The following is a 17822-nucleotide window of genomic DNA, read 5'->3' as shown; positions in this document are numbered from 1 at the left end:
ATAATTTGAAATTTGATTTTTTTGCGGGTGTTGAATTCTGAATTAAGACAGAAGCTTGAATTACATCAAATACACATTAGCTATTTTGATATATAGAGCAAATCTTGAGTTGACACTTGTTTTACTCTGAAATCTTACTCGCTTTTATTTTGATATTGTACCGGATTTGACGGGATTTATTTTACTAGCTTTATGACTTGGGAAGTGACGAGACTGTCTACTAAACACGCGGAGGAGCGACTGAAATCCAACTGCAGGTGAATTATGACATTCATATTCATAAAGTGTAAGTACAGAAATAAGTTAATGTGTCCCCGCGACAAAGACATCTGATAAAGGTTTTACACATGCATTTTATTCAAAAAAATTGCTCCAAACTATTTGAAGTGCAAAGCAACACCATCAATTAAGCCAAACTTTGTAGTTGTACGGTAATCGTTAAAAATGTGACAAATATTGCGAAAACACGTTCGTAAGTAAACACTTAACTTTTGAAAGCTTAAGCTAGTCTTCGTCCGTGGAAACGCACTTTGCACAAGAACAGTCGCTTTTATAAAGGCTGTCAACACGTGAAAATCCGTTGACATCTTGCACATTTCATGGTACCTCTAAACGCAAAAGAGTAAACTATAGTAGAAAAGCGCCCTACAAAAAATGTTGCATCCCATTTAACGTGGCGACCGAGTTGCTAACGTGGCTGCTAAGAACAATTTCACCCTGCGTAAATTAGAATTGTGAGGTCAACTTTTTGATAAAATTATTTCTGGTACGTTTAAGCATCGTTGAACAATTCTCGATGATTGTAATTAACTCACACTAGCAAGCTGAAATCGTGAAATAGACCGAAAACTGACTAAACGTACATTTTGTTTGGTAACACTTTACCAAATGTACAGCACTTTGTATGCAACGATGCCTGTTTTTCAAGTTGAATTGAAAGTCAAGCGTTAGCATCGATCGCGGCTGCATGTGCAAATACATTAGTCCAAGAAAAAACCACTAAACATGGTAGGCATCCGTTAAACTTATACAATAAGCAATAATAACGTAGTGTCATTTCAAAATACAAATATCAATAGGCTTGCCCGATTGGTATCAATATGAACACGTGTTTAAAAGTCTACATTGTTTAAAAAACGTCGATCTTTTTGTGCAGCATGGAGGCTCTTCTCAACACTAATATCACCTCACGGGTAGAGAACCTTGTTAGCTTCACAATCAATATTTCATATCAAACTACTCCCACATAAATGTCTACTACCATGACTGCAAATTAGATTTTTCAATGTGCACCCACAGAAAGTGAATCATCAAATTCATGCCAGAAGTATCAATAAATGAGAGATGAGCCCAGCTTAATTAAATCAAACTATTCTCGTTCACAATAATGCATCCAGAGAAGAGTCCACTCGTCAATATTCTGCTAATATTCTGGCGTTGACAAATGGACAAAAAGCATAACTTTCTTTGCATTATGGCATTCATCTTGTCTCCTTTTTAAAATGGGGTTGAATATATATTTTTTTGCAGTTTTTTTCTTTGTAAAGGGAAACTTATCTTACCTACTGCAACTGTCAACAAGGCAAGATAATTTTCTCTTTAACATGGATAAAAAACCATTATCTGGAAAAAAAAACAACTTGTATAAACCCAAGCTTACTTTTCAAAGGGTGGGTACTCATTAATGTTGAGTACTATTTGAAGTCCTCGCGATTTTCTGGTGACTCACCTATGGTTTACCCGGCCTTTTGCCCAAAGTCATTTGGGATCGGCCCCAGATCACAGCAATCTGCGGATATGGATATATGAATGTGTTTATGAATCTAATAATAGATAATGGTGTGCAATAGATGCAACTAAACCCCTCTTTAGAACATACCACATGCACAACGGTACTGAGAAATGCCAGATAAACTATTTTTGAACAAGTGTAAAAGCAAATTTGAACCTCACTGACATCAGAATGGAGATAACGAGGCGACGAACTCTCCAGAAGCACCTGGAGCCTGCAAGACCCCTGCGCCGCCGCCTCCCTGTTGACATTGGTAGTAAAACTGGTAATACACACATCAGTCAAGGACTTGGGGCGCGTGTATTTTTTCATGTTGAGTTCATCACCCACTCCTTCTAATGTATATTCTATTTGTTCGTTTAGAACCCACAGTCAATGCTGCTTCGTGTCCACAGGCATTGATTGACATTGTGGATGAAAAGGTAAGAAATGATCAGGAGAGGGTAATCCACTGCAACGCGGTCGACCTAAGATTTGTTCGCCTATAAATAATAATAATAATAAAACAAGAAATAACCCATTCCAACTTTAAACTTCACATTATAAGACTATTAACAGTATAGGCATTGTGAAAATGTCTGTGCACTGACACTCTCCATCCAACCTGATGGAGCTTGAAAGGTGCTGCAAAGAGGAACGGACAAATCTGCCCAAAAAAATGTGTGCCAAACTTGTAGCATCATATTCAAAAAGACTTGAGACTTTCTACTTGATGTGCTTGTTAATGCACTGAAAAATTCACTCATGCGGTTTTGTTTTAATGAGTTTTTTTTTTATACAAACGAGGCAGTATGGATGGAATTGTTTTTCCACACGGAGAGGGGGAAATATTTGGTTTTTAAAAAGCCCAGCTGCGTGTACTGCAGACAAGGCATGACACAGCAGGCCTATCCACTATTCAGTATATATTTGTGTTTACAATAATACTGAATTTAATTTCAAATCTACCTGTGGCTGGAAAGCAAAGTGTGGAGAGTCTCTGGCGCTAATGGGGCAAAAATCGCTAATTGCCAACAGCATTCAAAATATCCACACACTCTCCTATAATTGCCCCTTTTTCCTCTCTTCAATCCACTTCTTCTCTGCAATCCACTTCCACCTCGACAACCAAGCCATGTTTTTGTGATTCAGTTATAAATATGCCTTTGCATATTTTTCAAGTGACAAATTCTTGACAGCTTACTTTTTTACATTTTAGTTTTGAGGTTTAGATTTAATGAAACATGGTTGAATAATCTTATGTATTTCGCAGACAAATATTACAGTTGAGCAATTCCTCAAGCTCGTCAACCTCCAAGACCAGAAAAAAGGTAACAGCTATAATATTTGGGGCAGCCTCGTCTTAAAAGGGCTAGACGTTTTTTGTTGTTGTTGTTGTTTTTTTTGTTATTACTTTCCAATATGTCTTTACAGAGAGACTGTCCTACTCTCGAGATTTTTTAATTGGTCTTGCGAGTTGTCCTGCAGCCAAGAAGAGGCCGGAGTTTTTACCAGACCACCCCATAGTCTTACCGAATGCAGTAAGCCCACGTGACAAAATTGTCACTTATAACCATGCTGTCTGGATACAATATGTGTTTGTTGATATTGTGTCAACAGAGAAATCCCAGTTTCTTGAGGGACAATTGAAACCAGCTGGAATAATGGAAAAAAGGAAGAATTGTGAGTTTTTTGGTCACGTTCTTCAATGTTCTAGTAGGCTTTTATGGCATTATTTAAAAAAAAAAAATTCCTAGCAGAATCTTGAAGGTTTTGTGCTAACGCCGACTGATGTTTTTAAGTGTGCAAACTTTGATCGTGGTTCGATCTTTGAGTTCACTGTTGAAAGCAACAACAGTAGTTGTTGTTCACGTTTGAAATAATTTCAATCAGTCAATCTGCACTAATGGATTGTGTTGAAAACAGTGATACAGTTTTCTTCCTTGAAGACAAATCACAAATACAAGGGTAATTCCAGACTATTTTTAATTTTCAGAAGCATTAGGTGCTATATAAAGAAATAGATTTGTCGTCGATTTGAAAACTAAGCACCATCATCTCAAAATTTTTGAGAGAGGGCAGAGATTGGACTGCAAGTTTTATTTTATTTCCCACATACAGTATAATCCAACTGCAAGATTAAATGTATGAAGACGCTATCCATCCATCAATCTCATGTTTTGGCCAAATGTTATTAGGTTACAACTTCAGTCTCTAAATACCAGTGCAAATCTCAAAATATCATCAGCATCTCTCAGTGTTTTGTAATAATGGCAATATAAGTGACAATAACAAAAGTATAGGGACCGGTTTGAAAGGGGTATAAACGTTTGTGAGTCATCTTTGTGAAAGTAATTGAAATGTAATTAGCAAGTCATTACAAAAGTTTCATTTGGTGAATGTACCTCTGTTGTAAACCCCCCCACCCCGACAACCTTTTAATTACTCTGCTCGCTAATGAAAGGTCGTGTAATTTATCAAAAAGCAAAAAATAAAAAATAAAATAAAAATCCTCAGATAGCTCTTTTGACGATGGTAGGAATTTAAATACAAACATACAAACTGTACTCTGAGCTACTCTACGATTCCCATATAAGACATTTAAAAAAAAACGTGCCCCTTTCTATTCTGCATTTGACACTTTTAATGGGCACATTTTTGCAAAAAGCAATACTCAAAATCCATTCTGATCCTCAAAATTGTGGTAGTATAATTTAGACCGTACTTAGATAATTTAAAAGGATTTAGATAAATTGAGAGGTGATGTCCCGCTAATACACCTTGTAAAAGAACTGTTAACTGACCTCCGCTTAGCTGATTGTTTCTATGCCTTATTGTGTTTATATTTGACCTTGGCAATCTATTCATCCATTTTCACTACCATTTGTCCTGATCAGGGTCACGGAGTGCTGGAGCCTATCCCGGACTATTTTCGGCGAAAGTTCAACTACACCCTGGACTGGTTGCCAGTCACGGCACATAATAGAGACAGAAAACCATATACATCATCACTGAGTGGGAACTGAATCCACACACTCACGCAGTTAGTTGCATGTTCCACCATGTACCATGAGTGATGTACTTTAGTTGTAATTTCTCATAGTTTACATACCCTATTATTTATTTTCTTTCCAACAAAGAATGTTCCTTTGCGTCTCATTGTATTATTGTATATTTGTTATATTATTGTCACTCTGTGTTCTGTTAGAATGTTCAATAAAACATTTGTGATATTTGTGTCGTAGACTGTAGATGGATGCCTACAAATATGGGTGATATATATATACACGAAAGCCAAGATCAGTCGTCACCAAAATGTATGTGCATATGTGCACATCTGTGCTCATGCCCACTTCAACCTCTGAACATATTAGAATAAAATTCAAAATTCTTACTCACTAAAAATAACGTATTTGTTTATCTTATGCTGGTGATTTATAGTGACAGGAAGAACAATTCAATGCTCTTCTACTGGCAGAAGTTTCCACCTGTTTTCAGATTACACTGAGAAGTACATTTGTCAATAAGATGCGCTAAAAAATATATATTAGGCACATTTTATCTGGTAATGTGTAATTTTTGTTTGGTGATGTTCCGTGAGATTTTTCTAATGTGAATGTAATGTGTACTGTATGTATACAGTATCTTGGCTTGATAAAAGTTGAAATCGTCTTGGGATGATGAAACTCTAAAGAAGCAAAAATGAAAGAAGTTAACAAAATTGACATGCTCAGAAAAGTTGACGAACGGCTATCATCAAAGCTTTAAGCTTTGAGGATTCAGACTAAAGTGAGCAAATAAAACTAGCCTGATCGACGCCTGACGAAGTGACTCGCCGCAAAACTTCAGGTAGTGTCTATGTTGTGATATCCATTAACTATAAATGATATCTACTACGTGACCACAAAAAAATCCCGTAATTGGTTTTGCCTAGCCGGTCTATTACGGTTAATTGTTGACTGTAAACATGAGGGCAGCCACTTTGAAAGTAGGTCAGGTCAGGGGTTGCGAATATTCTCCAACTTTCCGAGTTGACCATCAGGGGTCACGGTGCATTCAAGTGAACTCGTTTAGTTAGGTAAAGTTAGCACCAGATTGGCACATTCGGAGTTGTCCGTTCAATAACTCCGAAATGCAACGTCATTGTAACGCAAAGGATGGCTCAATAACTTCACGAGTGTACATAATTGGGCCCCCAAAATCACATCACACATTGATGGGGACTACTTGCTTCTACTACAACTCCTATTTTGTGAAAATAGTATTTAATGTAATTTTCATTAATTATGTACACCCATGAAGTTATTGAGCAGTAATAACACCCCAAAATTTAAAAAAATTATGAAAAGTACATGAAATTGTTTTTTCACAAAATGAGAGTTGTAGTATAAGCAGGAAGTCCCCATCGATGATTAACACTCATGAAGTTATTGAGTATTGATACAAACTCTCCTTTTAAAATCTGTTCTTTGGGGTGGGGGGTACACAAAATGAGGGTTGTACTGTAACCAGCTGATGATCTTTTATGTGAGTAATTAAAGAAGAAACACGACAATGAATAATGACGTTTTATATTTGAAATAGTTTGTTTTCTTGTCGGCGATTGCTATTTGTTGACGGTCCCTGGGCACTGTCACCTCGTCAGCCCTTCATAGGGAACAATTGTATATTTCTCGCTTCGATGACAATCAGTTGTGCTAAAAATCAACTCATACCAGCTTGTGGCTCGTTGGCTACATAACTGTGGTTAGACAGAAGCAGTGTTTGTGTTTTAATAATTCTGCGTTATTTCGTTATTGGACCGACAACTTTGAATGTGCCAATCTGATGTTACCTTTACCTAACTACCCCGTTTTGAATGGGCAAAAGCAAAAATCGCATCAGGCGACGGCTTAAAAATGTATTTTTATCATTTCAGTATCTCTTGCTGCTCACAGCTCTGAAAGGGCTCGACGTTCTAGGCGATTCATATTATATTTTAAATAATTGTTTTGTTTTGATTTGGGTAATTTAGCTCATTTAGCCCGACACAGAGGATGGACTCAAAGAACAAGGAAGCGAGCAGGTAAGCCCTTTCCAGTCAAAACTTTATTTTATCGAATCACATATTTGTCTTCCAATGTTGTGTTTAGCACATCTGCCCACAGTTCTTAGGTTTAGAGGTTAAAATCTTGACCTTTTCATCCTGTACTCGACAAGTACTCCACATTTCAAAAAATAAGGCAAAACGAAACATTTTTGACAAATCTAAAGTAACAAATAAACCCACTCTAATTTAACTGAAAAAATATCCAAACAAAAACAAACTACTTTATTTAAAAAAAAAAAAAAAACGATTAACCGTAAACTCTTGCCCAATTGGGAAAGGCTCCAGCTCACCTGTAATCCTAATAAGTACTAGTTGCTCAGAGACATATATGGATAAATGCATATCTTTAAAAGTCATGTAATAGACCTGTTCCACTGGTTATGTAGTTATATAATCAGAAAATAGTGCAAATTTGTCAGGGAGTAACTAATTGTTCCCTAATTCCCACCTTCAAGTCCTGTAATTGTACACAATCCTTACCTCCGTGGACTGAAAGATGACATCTTGTACCACTTCGGTCTGGGAACAGGAACCCACAACCTTCCTGCTCTGTTTGGGGATGTCAGAGTAAGAAATCTTTCAATATTTTTTTTAAAAAAAGGGCACATTTGACTCATACTTTCTGTTTGTTTTTTCTCCAGTTTGTGTGTGTTGGGGGCAGTACTTGGCGAATGAAAGAATTCATTGAGTACATCGCTGCAGAGCTTGGAATGCAAGACCCCAAATCAGACTACCCCAATATTTGTGCTGGAACAGACCGCTATGCCATGTACAAAGTTGGTCCTGTACTCTCTGTTAGTGTAAGTAGAACCAACTACAGTATTATATTCAAAAGTTGAATCTTGTGAAAAGTGTTTTAATATGATTTGCTGTATTTTGCAGCATGGAATTGGAATCCCGTCCATATCAATAATGTTGCATGAACTAATAAAGCTCCTCCATCATGCACGTTGCACAGATGTTACAATCATACGCATTGGAACATCAGGTGGTATAGGTAAGCTTGTCATTAATACAGTATTTGTCTTGTTAACAGTACAGCACATTTTTGTACATACAGCATAGGCTTTTTTTTAAATTGACAACCCATTGCCAGGACTTCATCTAATTGCCACAAGAGGGAGCGCTTACACTTTAAATATGTCAACAGTAGCACAGTCGTTAGGCGAGGCCTGGCCAGTGTCAGCTGCAGCGCTGGCAAGCTGTACCGATACTGTACAGTATACTGTATACACTGTGCTTTCCAATAGTACTTTACTATATTTATCATTTCAAATGTAACTGTGGCTAGAAAGCAAAGCGCAGAGAGTCTCTGTTGCTGAAATGTTCGACCACATTCAGTAATTAGATGATCAATCATTGTCAGTAAACTCTCCCATAAAAATCAACACGCTCGCTTTTATTGTCATTTTATTTATTGTCATGTTTAGTCACTGTGGGTTTCTCTTACTTTCCTGACAATCACACCATGTTTGTCTGGTTCAGTAAAAAATAATACAGTACTTCTGTATAAAACTTCTGCTTGTGGCTGGTGTGTTTCGAGGGCAGCTTGGAAGAAACGTGCATTGCTTCTTCTAGAACTTACATTGGAGTAGCCATTAGTTGATTTTTAGCAAACTTCATTAACAAACTTGATTTTGCCACATCTTGCTGCTTAAGTTTTATGTATTTCACTATAGTAATTTGAACAACTCATTTGGTTTCAAGGGCTTGAGCCTGGTACTGTTGTTGTTACCAAACAGCCTGTGGACGCCAGATTCGTGCCCAGATTTGAGCAGCTGATCTTGGGGGAGTCGGTCGTCCGCGACACCAACCTGGACTACAGCCTGGCCAAGGAGCTGCTTCAGTGCAGCAAAGAGCTGGGCCAGTTCAACACGGTGATGGGCAACACCATGTGCACACTGGATTTCTATGAAGGTCTGCCACACTCATTGTCTGGTTTTGTATTGATTGTGTGTAAATTGCGGACAAAATTGTTGGTATCGCTCTGTTAATGAAAGAAAACCCCACAGTTGTCACATAAAAAAATAGAATATGACAAAAGTAATGATAAACGAAAAGTTAATGAAAATTAACCAGTGAAAATTAGACACTGCATTTCAAATGTGTTTGAACATAATTATTAAAAAAAAAAAAAAAATGGACAAAAATGCCAACATAATTATTTGACCACGGGGGCACGTTCAACCAAGGTGTGTCCTCTAATTAGCATCACAGGCATCTTCAAACTTGTCATCTGTCAGTCGGCCTATTTAAAGGGTGTCAAGTAGTCACTGTGCTGTTTGGTGACATGGTGTGTACCGCACTGAACATGGACCAGGGGAAGCAACGGAGAGAGTTGTCTCCGAAGATTAGAAAGAAAATTATATAGACAAGCACGTTACGGTAAAGGCTATAAGACCATCTCCAAGCAGCTTGAGGTTCCTGTGACTGCGGTTGCACATTTTATTCAGAAATACAAGATCCATGGACTGTAGCCAATCCCCCTGGATGTGATAACTGTGGCTTTTTTTTCTTAACAGAGTGGTACCAACAATTTCGTCCGTGTGTGTATGCACTATAAGAAGCATTTTGTGGTGTTGCGTAGGTCAAGGCCGTTTAGACGGGGCATTCTGCTTGTACACGGAGAAGGACAAGCACAAATACTTGACAAAAGCTAGAGAAGCAGGAGTCTGCAATATCGAAATGGAGTCGACTGTTTTTGCTGCCATGTGCAAATTGAGCGGCCTGCGAGGTGAGAAACGACATCAGCAACATTTCACGGGCGACGTCTATTTTAATGTATCCTTCAGACATTTTTTTGTTTGGTAACATGAAAGCGGCCGTGGTTTGCACTACGTTAGTGGACCGTCTGAAGGGAGACCAGCTGACCAGCTCTCATGACGTCCTCCACAGCTACCAGCAGAGGCCTCAGATCCTCGTGGGATACTACATTAAGAAGCAGCTCAAGGCACTGAAAGCACTTCAGACATGACCACTTTTTTTGACCACGCGTTTATGACTCCATTTTGCAATCTTATCTGTGAATTGGGACGTCTCAACTTGAAAGATAAATGCAGATTTTACTTGATGAAATTATTTTTGTGCTGGTTGTTTTCCATTTAAGAGAAGCAACACTTTTTCTCAGTAGGCTATTGTTATACAGCGCCTTATTTTTAGTTTACTGTAATATAGCATTTTAATAAATCATATGCCTATATTCTCTGTAGTTAAGCAAAAAAAGCGAATGTAGCATCCTGTATTATAGAGAATGAAACTCACCAGCCGCACCATTAAGTACACTAATACGATCAATTCAATAAGAACTGCTGTTTAAAGAGATTGTACTTCTCTGTAGCCAAATAAGTAACCTAATAATGCATTTCTACACCACTGCAATTTAAGTATTAATGTTATAAAACAATACATTTCATTATCAACTAAAAGCAATGCAGAACTTATTTGTGGTAGCAACACATAAGTACAAGCCCGTGACTATACAATCAGGTCCATAAATATTAGGACATCCCTGGTGATATTCTGCCAGCCCTCCACTGCAACTATCTTCAGTCCCTGCTTGTTCTTGAAGCAGTTTCCAAATCAGTTTTGCCTTGAGCAAGTGAAATGCATGCTCAATCGGCTTCATGTCAGGTGATTGATTTGGCCATTGCATAACATTCCATTTCTTTGCCTTGAACTCTTTGCTTGCTTTTGCAGCATGTGCTGGGCCATTGTCCATCTGCTCTACGAAGCGCCGTCCAATGAGTTCTGAAGCATTTGGATGAATATGTGCAGATGATATATTGCATAACTCATCTGTTTTCCGGAGCTGAGCCATGATTTGTTGTTATCTCAGCCCTGAGCAACTATTGTCATTTTCAGTCGACAGAAGTGACAAAATGGCCGCTCCCTGAGATGGCTAAAAACGGGTGGATTTTGCTGCTTGAAGAGGAAATCAACCCAAGCACATTTTTTTCAAGAATATGTTCCCAGCAGGCCCACTAGTTGAAACACGTCATTCTGATTAATATTGCGTTTGTGGAATGAGTTAAGCAGCTAAATCCACCCCTTTTTAGCCATCTCAGGCTAGATTTTGTCACTTCTGTTGATTGAAAATGACATCACAACTGCTCAGGGCTCAGGCAACGACTAATCACGGCTCAGGTCCAGAAAACAGGTAACTGGTCGTTACCTGAGCCCTGAGCAGTTGTCATTTTCAGTCAACTGAAGTGACAAAATGGCCGCCCCAGAAATGGCAAAAAAATTGCTGCTTAACTCTTATTCCACAAATGCAATATTTATCAGACTGCCTTGTCGCAACTAGTGGATTTGCATAGAACATATTCTTGAAAAAAAATATGTTTGGGTTGACTTCCACTCTAACTCATATTCCATAAATGCAATATTAGTTAGAAGGCCTTGTTTTGATTAGTGGACCTGCATACAGCATATTCCTAAAAAAAAATAAATGTTAAGGTTATGTTTGGGTTGACTTCCTCTCTTAAAAAGTGGGAGGCACATATCGCTGACGTCACCCAAAACCATCTAAGACCATATTTGGTCTGTGATATTTTATCAGAAAATGTTGAAAATGGTTTGCTCTCATTGACGATGCAATGTAAATGGATGAAAAAACATTCAATTTTTGGGGATTCTTTTAGAGATGCAAGGTCTACGCCCGACTATTTGACGTAGTTCCCCTCGGCTACTTTGTGCAAGTGTACTGCGAATGTTATGGCCAAAAACGTTTGGCTTTTCTTTTTCTATTTAATTATCCTTAGGAATCTATTGACACATATGTGATCATTTCTTTGTGGATGGTCGCCTTTAGCTACTGTATAGGTTCAATGGGTGCATCCTGTGCACTATGCGTGTGCGTGTGCGTGCGCGTGCGCGCGTGCGTCAGAGGACATGCGCCCGCCTAATCGCAGCCACCCGATCCGCCCCTGCCCACTGCCGCTGACTCACAGTGCCTTGGTTGAGCACTCTCGTCGTTCACCTGAACGCAGCACAGCAGCATAGAAGCAGCAGACACACATCCTCTCCGCACAAACCCCCGCAGCCATGGCCAAAACAGCGACCGGTAAGCCTTTTCTCTCTCCATTACGTTTAAAGAGGAAAAAAAAAAACCGCTGAATTGTTTGGTGATTCATGCTTCTTTATTTCGTTGGATCTCTAATGGGCCCGGCGTGTGTGTCGTCTACCGGCCGATGATTCGGCGTAATGTAACAAATAATCACCACTTTGGAATCATATGAAAAAGATGCGTGAACATAGACGGTGATATTTAAACATGTGAAGGATTTTTATTCTTGACTATGGCGGTGATATTGCATGATATCAGCTCCGTAGTCGTGCAACGCAAGCATGAACCAATTAGCCATTGTATACGCCCGTGTAGATTAAATGTGTAATTATGCATTTGTCACCGTTTAATTTTCGTCTAAGATGTTCACAATAGTGCATTTAGCAAGTGTTTCACTGAGCTACCCGCGCTTCATCACTCCATCGGCCCCAATATGCAGCATAATGCAGACGGACCCCACCCAAGATGCTGATGCTGAACCACCATTGAGGCCTGAGAGGGCGTCATCACTTTTCCACTGCTAGGCTACCATCTTGAACACTTTCAACTTTTTTTAAATATATACTCTCCAATACCCATCATTATGTTAACTTTTGAAAGGAAATGACTCCCTTTAATAACGCCTGTGTAATGATGCACCATCCTTTGTTACGCATACGTGTGTTGTTTTCATAGTTGAACATGTAGCAGCAATGTTCAACTGCTCGGAAGGACTGACTTGAACATGAATCGTCGTTATTTAGCTTTTTTTTTTTTTTTTTTTTTTTTTATACTTCAGATCAGGTTTTGCTTTTGTTTAATCGAATGGACACCTGCACAATAGAAAGATGGCCTATCTTACAGCTATAACCACTTCCGTTTTAAGAGATACACATCTAACAGTTAATTAGTGTGGGTGTGTGACTGTTCTAATTTTCAATTTTTACATTAGGTTATTTACCTTGATAAATGAATACCTGGCTGTCAATCAAAACTAAGCATTATTATCGATTCTTTTTTTTTTTAATCCACTTGTGGTCATAATGTGGTCATATTTCCAGCAGTCAGGTGGGTTAAGTGACTTGCTTAAGGAGCAATAGGCAACAACACAATACGTGGGATGGTCGCCCCAAAGGGGTCTTTTGTGTCACATCCTGTTTCCTTTTATAATTAGTTGGCTGACTCCATTAAAATGCTCTAAACATCATCGGCAATCTTTTTGCCGATCAGGGGCCATTCAGTCCCCCCCCCCCCCCGCCCCACAATTCTCCAGAGGGCCTTACTATATTACTGGAAAACATGATGTAGCAATCAAAGAATGTGTATTAGTATTATGAGCATATGTGGGCGAGCCGGATGAAATACTCTCCTGGGCCATATAGGTTCCCTACCCTTGCTCTATCTAACTTAAATAACACTGGTCAACAGCCAATTTTAATCAGCGATAGGTGTATGTGTCTCTAAATGTAGATTTGATGCCATTTTTCATTTCCAAACCGCTTATCCTATACAGGGTCGCGGGGAGTTGCTGGAGCCTATCCCAGCCGTCAACGGGCGAAGGCAGACTACACCCCGGACTGGTCGCCAGCCAGTCGCAGGGCACACATAGACACTGTCACTGAGCGGGAATCGATCCCACGCTGCCCGCACACAACTCGGGCGTGTGTACAACTACACTATCAGCGGACAGATTTGATGCTGATTTTAAAAATGTGTTTACTTTTTTCTTAACACATCAGGTTTTTGAGATGATTTAATTTTTGGTTTTTAAGTATGACCCATAAAAACCTGCACAAGACAATTTTTTTTTCTGAAAGAAATTCCACCTGTTGCTGAACCTAACCCTTGATTTATTAATATTTCTAAATATATTACTTCATTGCATATTATATGATTGTTATCTTATTGTAATGTACTTGGGAAAAAAACAAGGGCAGATTCGGAATCAGTACCAAAAAAAAATCTAAAGTGTACTTGCATCTCTGATTAAAAAAATTAGTCAAAGTAAGTTGATCAATGTATTTTGAATGTAAACATAGTGCATTCTAGTTGCCTGTAAGTAAGGAAGTAAATCTTTGGCATGCTTCAGGACAGGTGCAACATGCAAACTAGCTGGATTAAAAAAAAGAAAATTACGTAGATGCCATAGGTTAGGGAAGCCAGCCAGCCCTGCAGTGAGAACTGCACTTGTGTTTAGCAACCTCATCACATACTGTACAACCTTCCAAAAGCAGCAGGTGAAGACAGACTGGCCTATCAGATTATAGTGCACACGACGCAGGAACTGAAATTACTTAACTCACACGGTCAGCTTCCTTATCACTCCACTGCTCGACTGCAAGCGGATATAATGGGATCCAATACAAGAGATGTGGAGAAAATTGCCTTCATTGTGTTTTGATTGACACTGTCAGAGAGATATTGAACAATATATTTAGACTCTATTGGAAGCCATCCATCAATTTTCTAGCATCTTCAGGGTCACGTTAACCAATCATGGTTTTGTTGTCTACGCCCTGGACTAGTTGCTAGTCAGGGCACACATAGGGACAATTTCACAGGTCGACACAAAATTTGGTGGACACGCCTATCTGAAGAGGACACACGAAAAATCTCCCATACCCGGAATTGAACAGGAAGTAGGCTATTTTAGTTTGTAGCAGCCATTTTGGACACTCATGCAAATGATCTCCGGTATCACATACGTTATGGCGTTTCACAAAGTTTATTGCGTCAATATATATTGACTACATATTTTTGGTTAGAAAAATCTCACAGGACACTATCCAACAAAAGTATATAGTGGTACACAAGAATCATTGAATTAAATGAAATGAAGTATTTTATGTGTGAAAGGCATTTACAATTTTTCTCTGTTTTGGTACATTTCTCAGATCAGAATTGAATTTCTCAAATCTTACTTGATCAATTTTCATATCATTGTCAGTTGCGCACAGCAAACAGCAGTTTCTCATTTCTTTGAACAAGTTGCAAATGCTTTGAACGTCCATGAAAATGATTATGTCCAATTCTCTGCAGGTTCCAACTTTTATCAATCGAATATATCATGTTGATCAAAATCTATAACAATGGGTTTCTTTTTAATTGTCACACACCCGACAACATTTTGGCATTAGCTCATCGTAGAAGTGTTTACATGCAAAATGGTTGAACAAGTGTCATATGTCAAGCATATTTCTGTACATTTCCATTAGACTTTTTTTTTCCAAGTAATCAACCAGTTTCCTACAATAGCATTTTTGTGATGTGGATGAGAATTTGTGGCAAGGAAGTAGCATGAAAGACACTGCAATTCCTACAGTATAGTTGCATGTACAATTTTCCCAAACAAGATTGTCAGATTGTCTCATGTTCACATTTCTTCTTTTTTTTAATTTGATTTTTTCTTTGTGCTATGCTGTGCTGCACAAGACTATCATTTACATTTACAGGTCGTTCTGATGGCAGTGATAAGTTCAGTCAGTGACACAAATATTTACTTTTGAGAAAAGTACTAAGGATTTGTAAATATACTATACATATACTTGCAGAAATTGAATCTTAATGAACAAATGAGAGGATTTCCATGGAACCATCTTACTCAGAAAAGCGCTTTCTCAGCCATTGGTATCGGCCGTCGCCGTGAGTATCGATATCGTAAAATAAGCCTGGTATCGGCCCGATACCAATACCTGGTATTTGCACTCGCCCATCCCTACTTGTGAGTGCCTGGCTTTCCATTATGCTCCCATATTAAAGCCAAACGCTTGCTTAACAATCTACGTAAAAGAATAATAACATGCAATGAATTATTAACAAGCCTCTTACGGATTTTTACTGTACGCTTTGTGGGATCATGACATTGTTGTTTTACTGTAATGATGACTCACCTGGATGATGTGTTGATGTTCTTCCTGCAGCATACAAGGAGAAGATGAAGGAACTCTCCGTCCTCTCGCTCATCTGCTCCTGCTTTTACCCGGAAGCACGCAACAAGGTCCTGAATGAGTTAGGAGGTAAGGGACTCATTTTCAAGAGACACGCACCCACCCACTCCCTTCTTATAATGACAAAGCCATTGTGATTGGCAGCAGACATTGAGGTGAAGCCGATAAACAAGCGAGCCTCCGGGCAGGCGTTTGAGGTGATTCTCAAGCCCCTGTCTCCAGTATCAGATGTAGTCCACAACCTGGCTTCTCCCCCAAAGAGGGACATCTCCTTGGACGACATTGAGAAGAAACTGGAGGCTGCCGAAGAGCGAAGAAAGGTGACATTTTCGACGTTCCGGGAGACACGTCATTTTGAGTCGCCATCGACGAATGACTCGTTAATTTTCGATTATTTTTAGTACCAAGAAACACAGGTACTGAGGGCTTTGGCCGAAAAGCGAGAGCACGAGAGGGACGTGCTGTTCAAGGCCTTGGAGGAGAACAACAACTTCAGCAAGATGGCCGAGGAGAAGCTCCAAATTAAGATGGAGCAGATCAAGGAGAACCGCGACGCCCATCTGGCAGCCATGCTGGAGCGTCTACAGGAGAAGGTGAGATGCACTACTCGTCTTTGGCAGTGTATCCTAAAATGTCACCGCAGGGTGTTTTTATAATCTGGGAACTAACTACATAGGCTCTGTAGCACCATCTGGTTGCCGCATGCTGTAGTGATGACTAAGCTGTTGTGATGCTGTTTCATAGGAGAGACACGCAGCGTTGGTGCGCAGAAACAAAGAGATGAGGGAAGTGATGACAGCGTGAACGCCGCACAAAAGTCCAGACTTCCATCGTCCTTCACTCCATCCATCCATCCATCCATCCATCCATCCATTCCCCCTTCCTCACCCTGCTCCGACCCTCTCCCAAACAGACATGCAAACGTGGAGCGCCCAACATTTGGAGGACCTCACCACAACATCACAACACTCAGCAATCTTTCAGTCAATTCAGTATTACGGATGAAGACAAACATCAGTGTCACTCATCTTTGAGAGCTGCAAGGATTTATTGATTTCAGAGAGGGATCTGTCTTATTTGTAAATATTAGTTTTGTCTATCTCGTATCTATCTATCTATCTATCTGTCTATCTGTCTATCTATCTATCTAACTATCTATCTATCTATCTATCTATCTATCTATTTATCTATCCATCTATCTATCTATCTATCTATCTATCTATCTATATCTAGTTAGCTAGTTAGTGAGCTAGCTAGCTAGCTATTGAGATCTGTGTACTGCACCGTACAATGTTTTTTTTTGTTGGATGCCACCACTCTTTTCTTGTGAATTGTGAGTTGGATGTAGACTGACGTTTGCAATGTATTCCCGATGATGATGATGTTTTTGTGTCTTTGTGAAGAATGTAGGGTGTAAGGTGTACCTGAGGTAATAGCGTAGACAAAGCAGACAAAACAAACACAAGCCACCTGTATCTTCCTCACGCACGCTTGGAATGTATAATACAAAATGTCCATTTGCAATGAGCCCGATGGTTAATTGGTGCTTTATTATGATTAAGAATGTCTTTACACACACAAAAAAAGGCGGCAACTGTTTCTATACATGCAGATTCAAGGTCACTTCCCTTATTGAGTCTTTCACCAGAGTCGACTGACATATCGGTACCGTGCATCTTTACTCTAGAATATTCTCTGACTGTAATATTGATTACGTGAACAAAAAAAGGTGTGTTTGCTTGCTTGGCTGCGAGAGAATGGGAGCGCAACATGAGGCGTGGTTGGCCTTGAATTTAGGATGCGGGATGCTATAGTATACATTCAGCACACCGAACTAGTAGTCTCTTTTTAATATACAGCACCGCTGATATCTGCCTGCGACTTCTGCTGCTTGTGTTTTTCCTCCCTGTCCTTCATGAATTTCTCTGTGAAAGCTTTGCTTAATAAAGATTTGGGGTTCCGTGAACATGG

At 39.3% G+C, this 17822-nt stretch overlaps 3 protein-coding genes across 8 annotated transcripts; all 3 read left to right on the top strand.

The window, feature by feature from the left end:
• The first annotated feature begins 158 nt into the window (after positions 1-158).
• Positions 159-5004, top strand: gra (granulito). 2 transcript variants are annotated; one of them, XM_086038272.1, is made up of 7 exons: positions 159-257; positions 1963-2057; positions 2156-2214; positions 3045-3102; positions 3206-3312; positions 3392-3454; positions 4669-5004. In XM_086038272.1, the coding sequence occupies exons 1-6, from the start codon at positions 193-195 to the stop codon at positions 3419-3421; spliced, it is 414 nt and encodes a 137-aa protein (XP_085894398.1). In that variant the 5' UTR covers positions 159-192; the 3' UTR covers positions 3422-3454; positions 4669-5004. The 2 variants fall into 2 exon arrangements, with proteins under 2 accessions (XP_085894398.1, XP_085894400.1); XM_086038274.1 differs by having other exon boundaries at positions 208-286.
• A 482-nt stretch (positions 5005-5486) lies between these two features.
• upp1 (uridine phosphorylase 1) lies at positions 5487-10299 on the top strand. Of its 4 annotated transcripts, none has more exons than XM_086038169.1 (8): positions 5487-5620; positions 6786-6836; positions 7316-7427; positions 7502-7660; positions 7743-7857; positions 8568-8777; positions 9448-9594; positions 9653-10298. In XM_086038169.1, the coding sequence occupies exons 2-8, from the start codon at positions 6808-6810 to the stop codon at positions 9832-9834; spliced, it is 954 nt and encodes a 317-aa protein (XP_085894295.1). In that variant the 5' UTR covers positions 5487-5620; positions 6786-6807; the 3' UTR covers positions 9835-10298. The 4 variants fall into 4 exon arrangements, with proteins under 4 accessions (XP_085894295.1, XP_085894298.1, XP_085894297.1 ...); XM_086038172.1 differs by having other exon boundaries at positions 9704-10296; XM_086038171.1 differs by having other exon boundaries at positions 9680-10282.
• A 1458-nt stretch (positions 10300-11757) lies between these two features.
• On the top strand, positions 11758-17822 carry stmn2a (stathmin 2a). Of its 2 annotated transcripts, none has more exons than XM_086038759.1 (5): positions 11758-11922; positions 15825-15920; positions 15999-16171; positions 16253-16444; positions 16596-17822. In XM_086038759.1, the coding sequence occupies exons 1-5, from the start codon at positions 11904-11906 to the stop codon at positions 16653-16655; spliced, it is 540 nt and encodes a 179-aa protein (XP_085894885.1). In that variant the 5' UTR covers positions 11758-11903; the 3' UTR covers positions 16656-17822. The 2 variants fall into 2 exon arrangements, with proteins under 2 accessions (XP_085894885.1, XP_085894884.1); XM_086038758.1 differs by having other exon boundaries at positions 15996-16171.

This window comes from Filicampus tigris, chromosome 8 (assembly GCF_054856515.1).
Source record: "Filicampus tigris isolate MCC_2025a chromosome 8, RoL_Ftig_1.0, whole genome shotgun sequence".
NCBI lineage: Eukaryota > Metazoa > Chordata > Actinopteri > Syngnathiformes > Syngnathidae > Filicampus > Filicampus tigris.
This window is presented reverse-complemented; position numbering and strand designations above follow the sequence as displayed.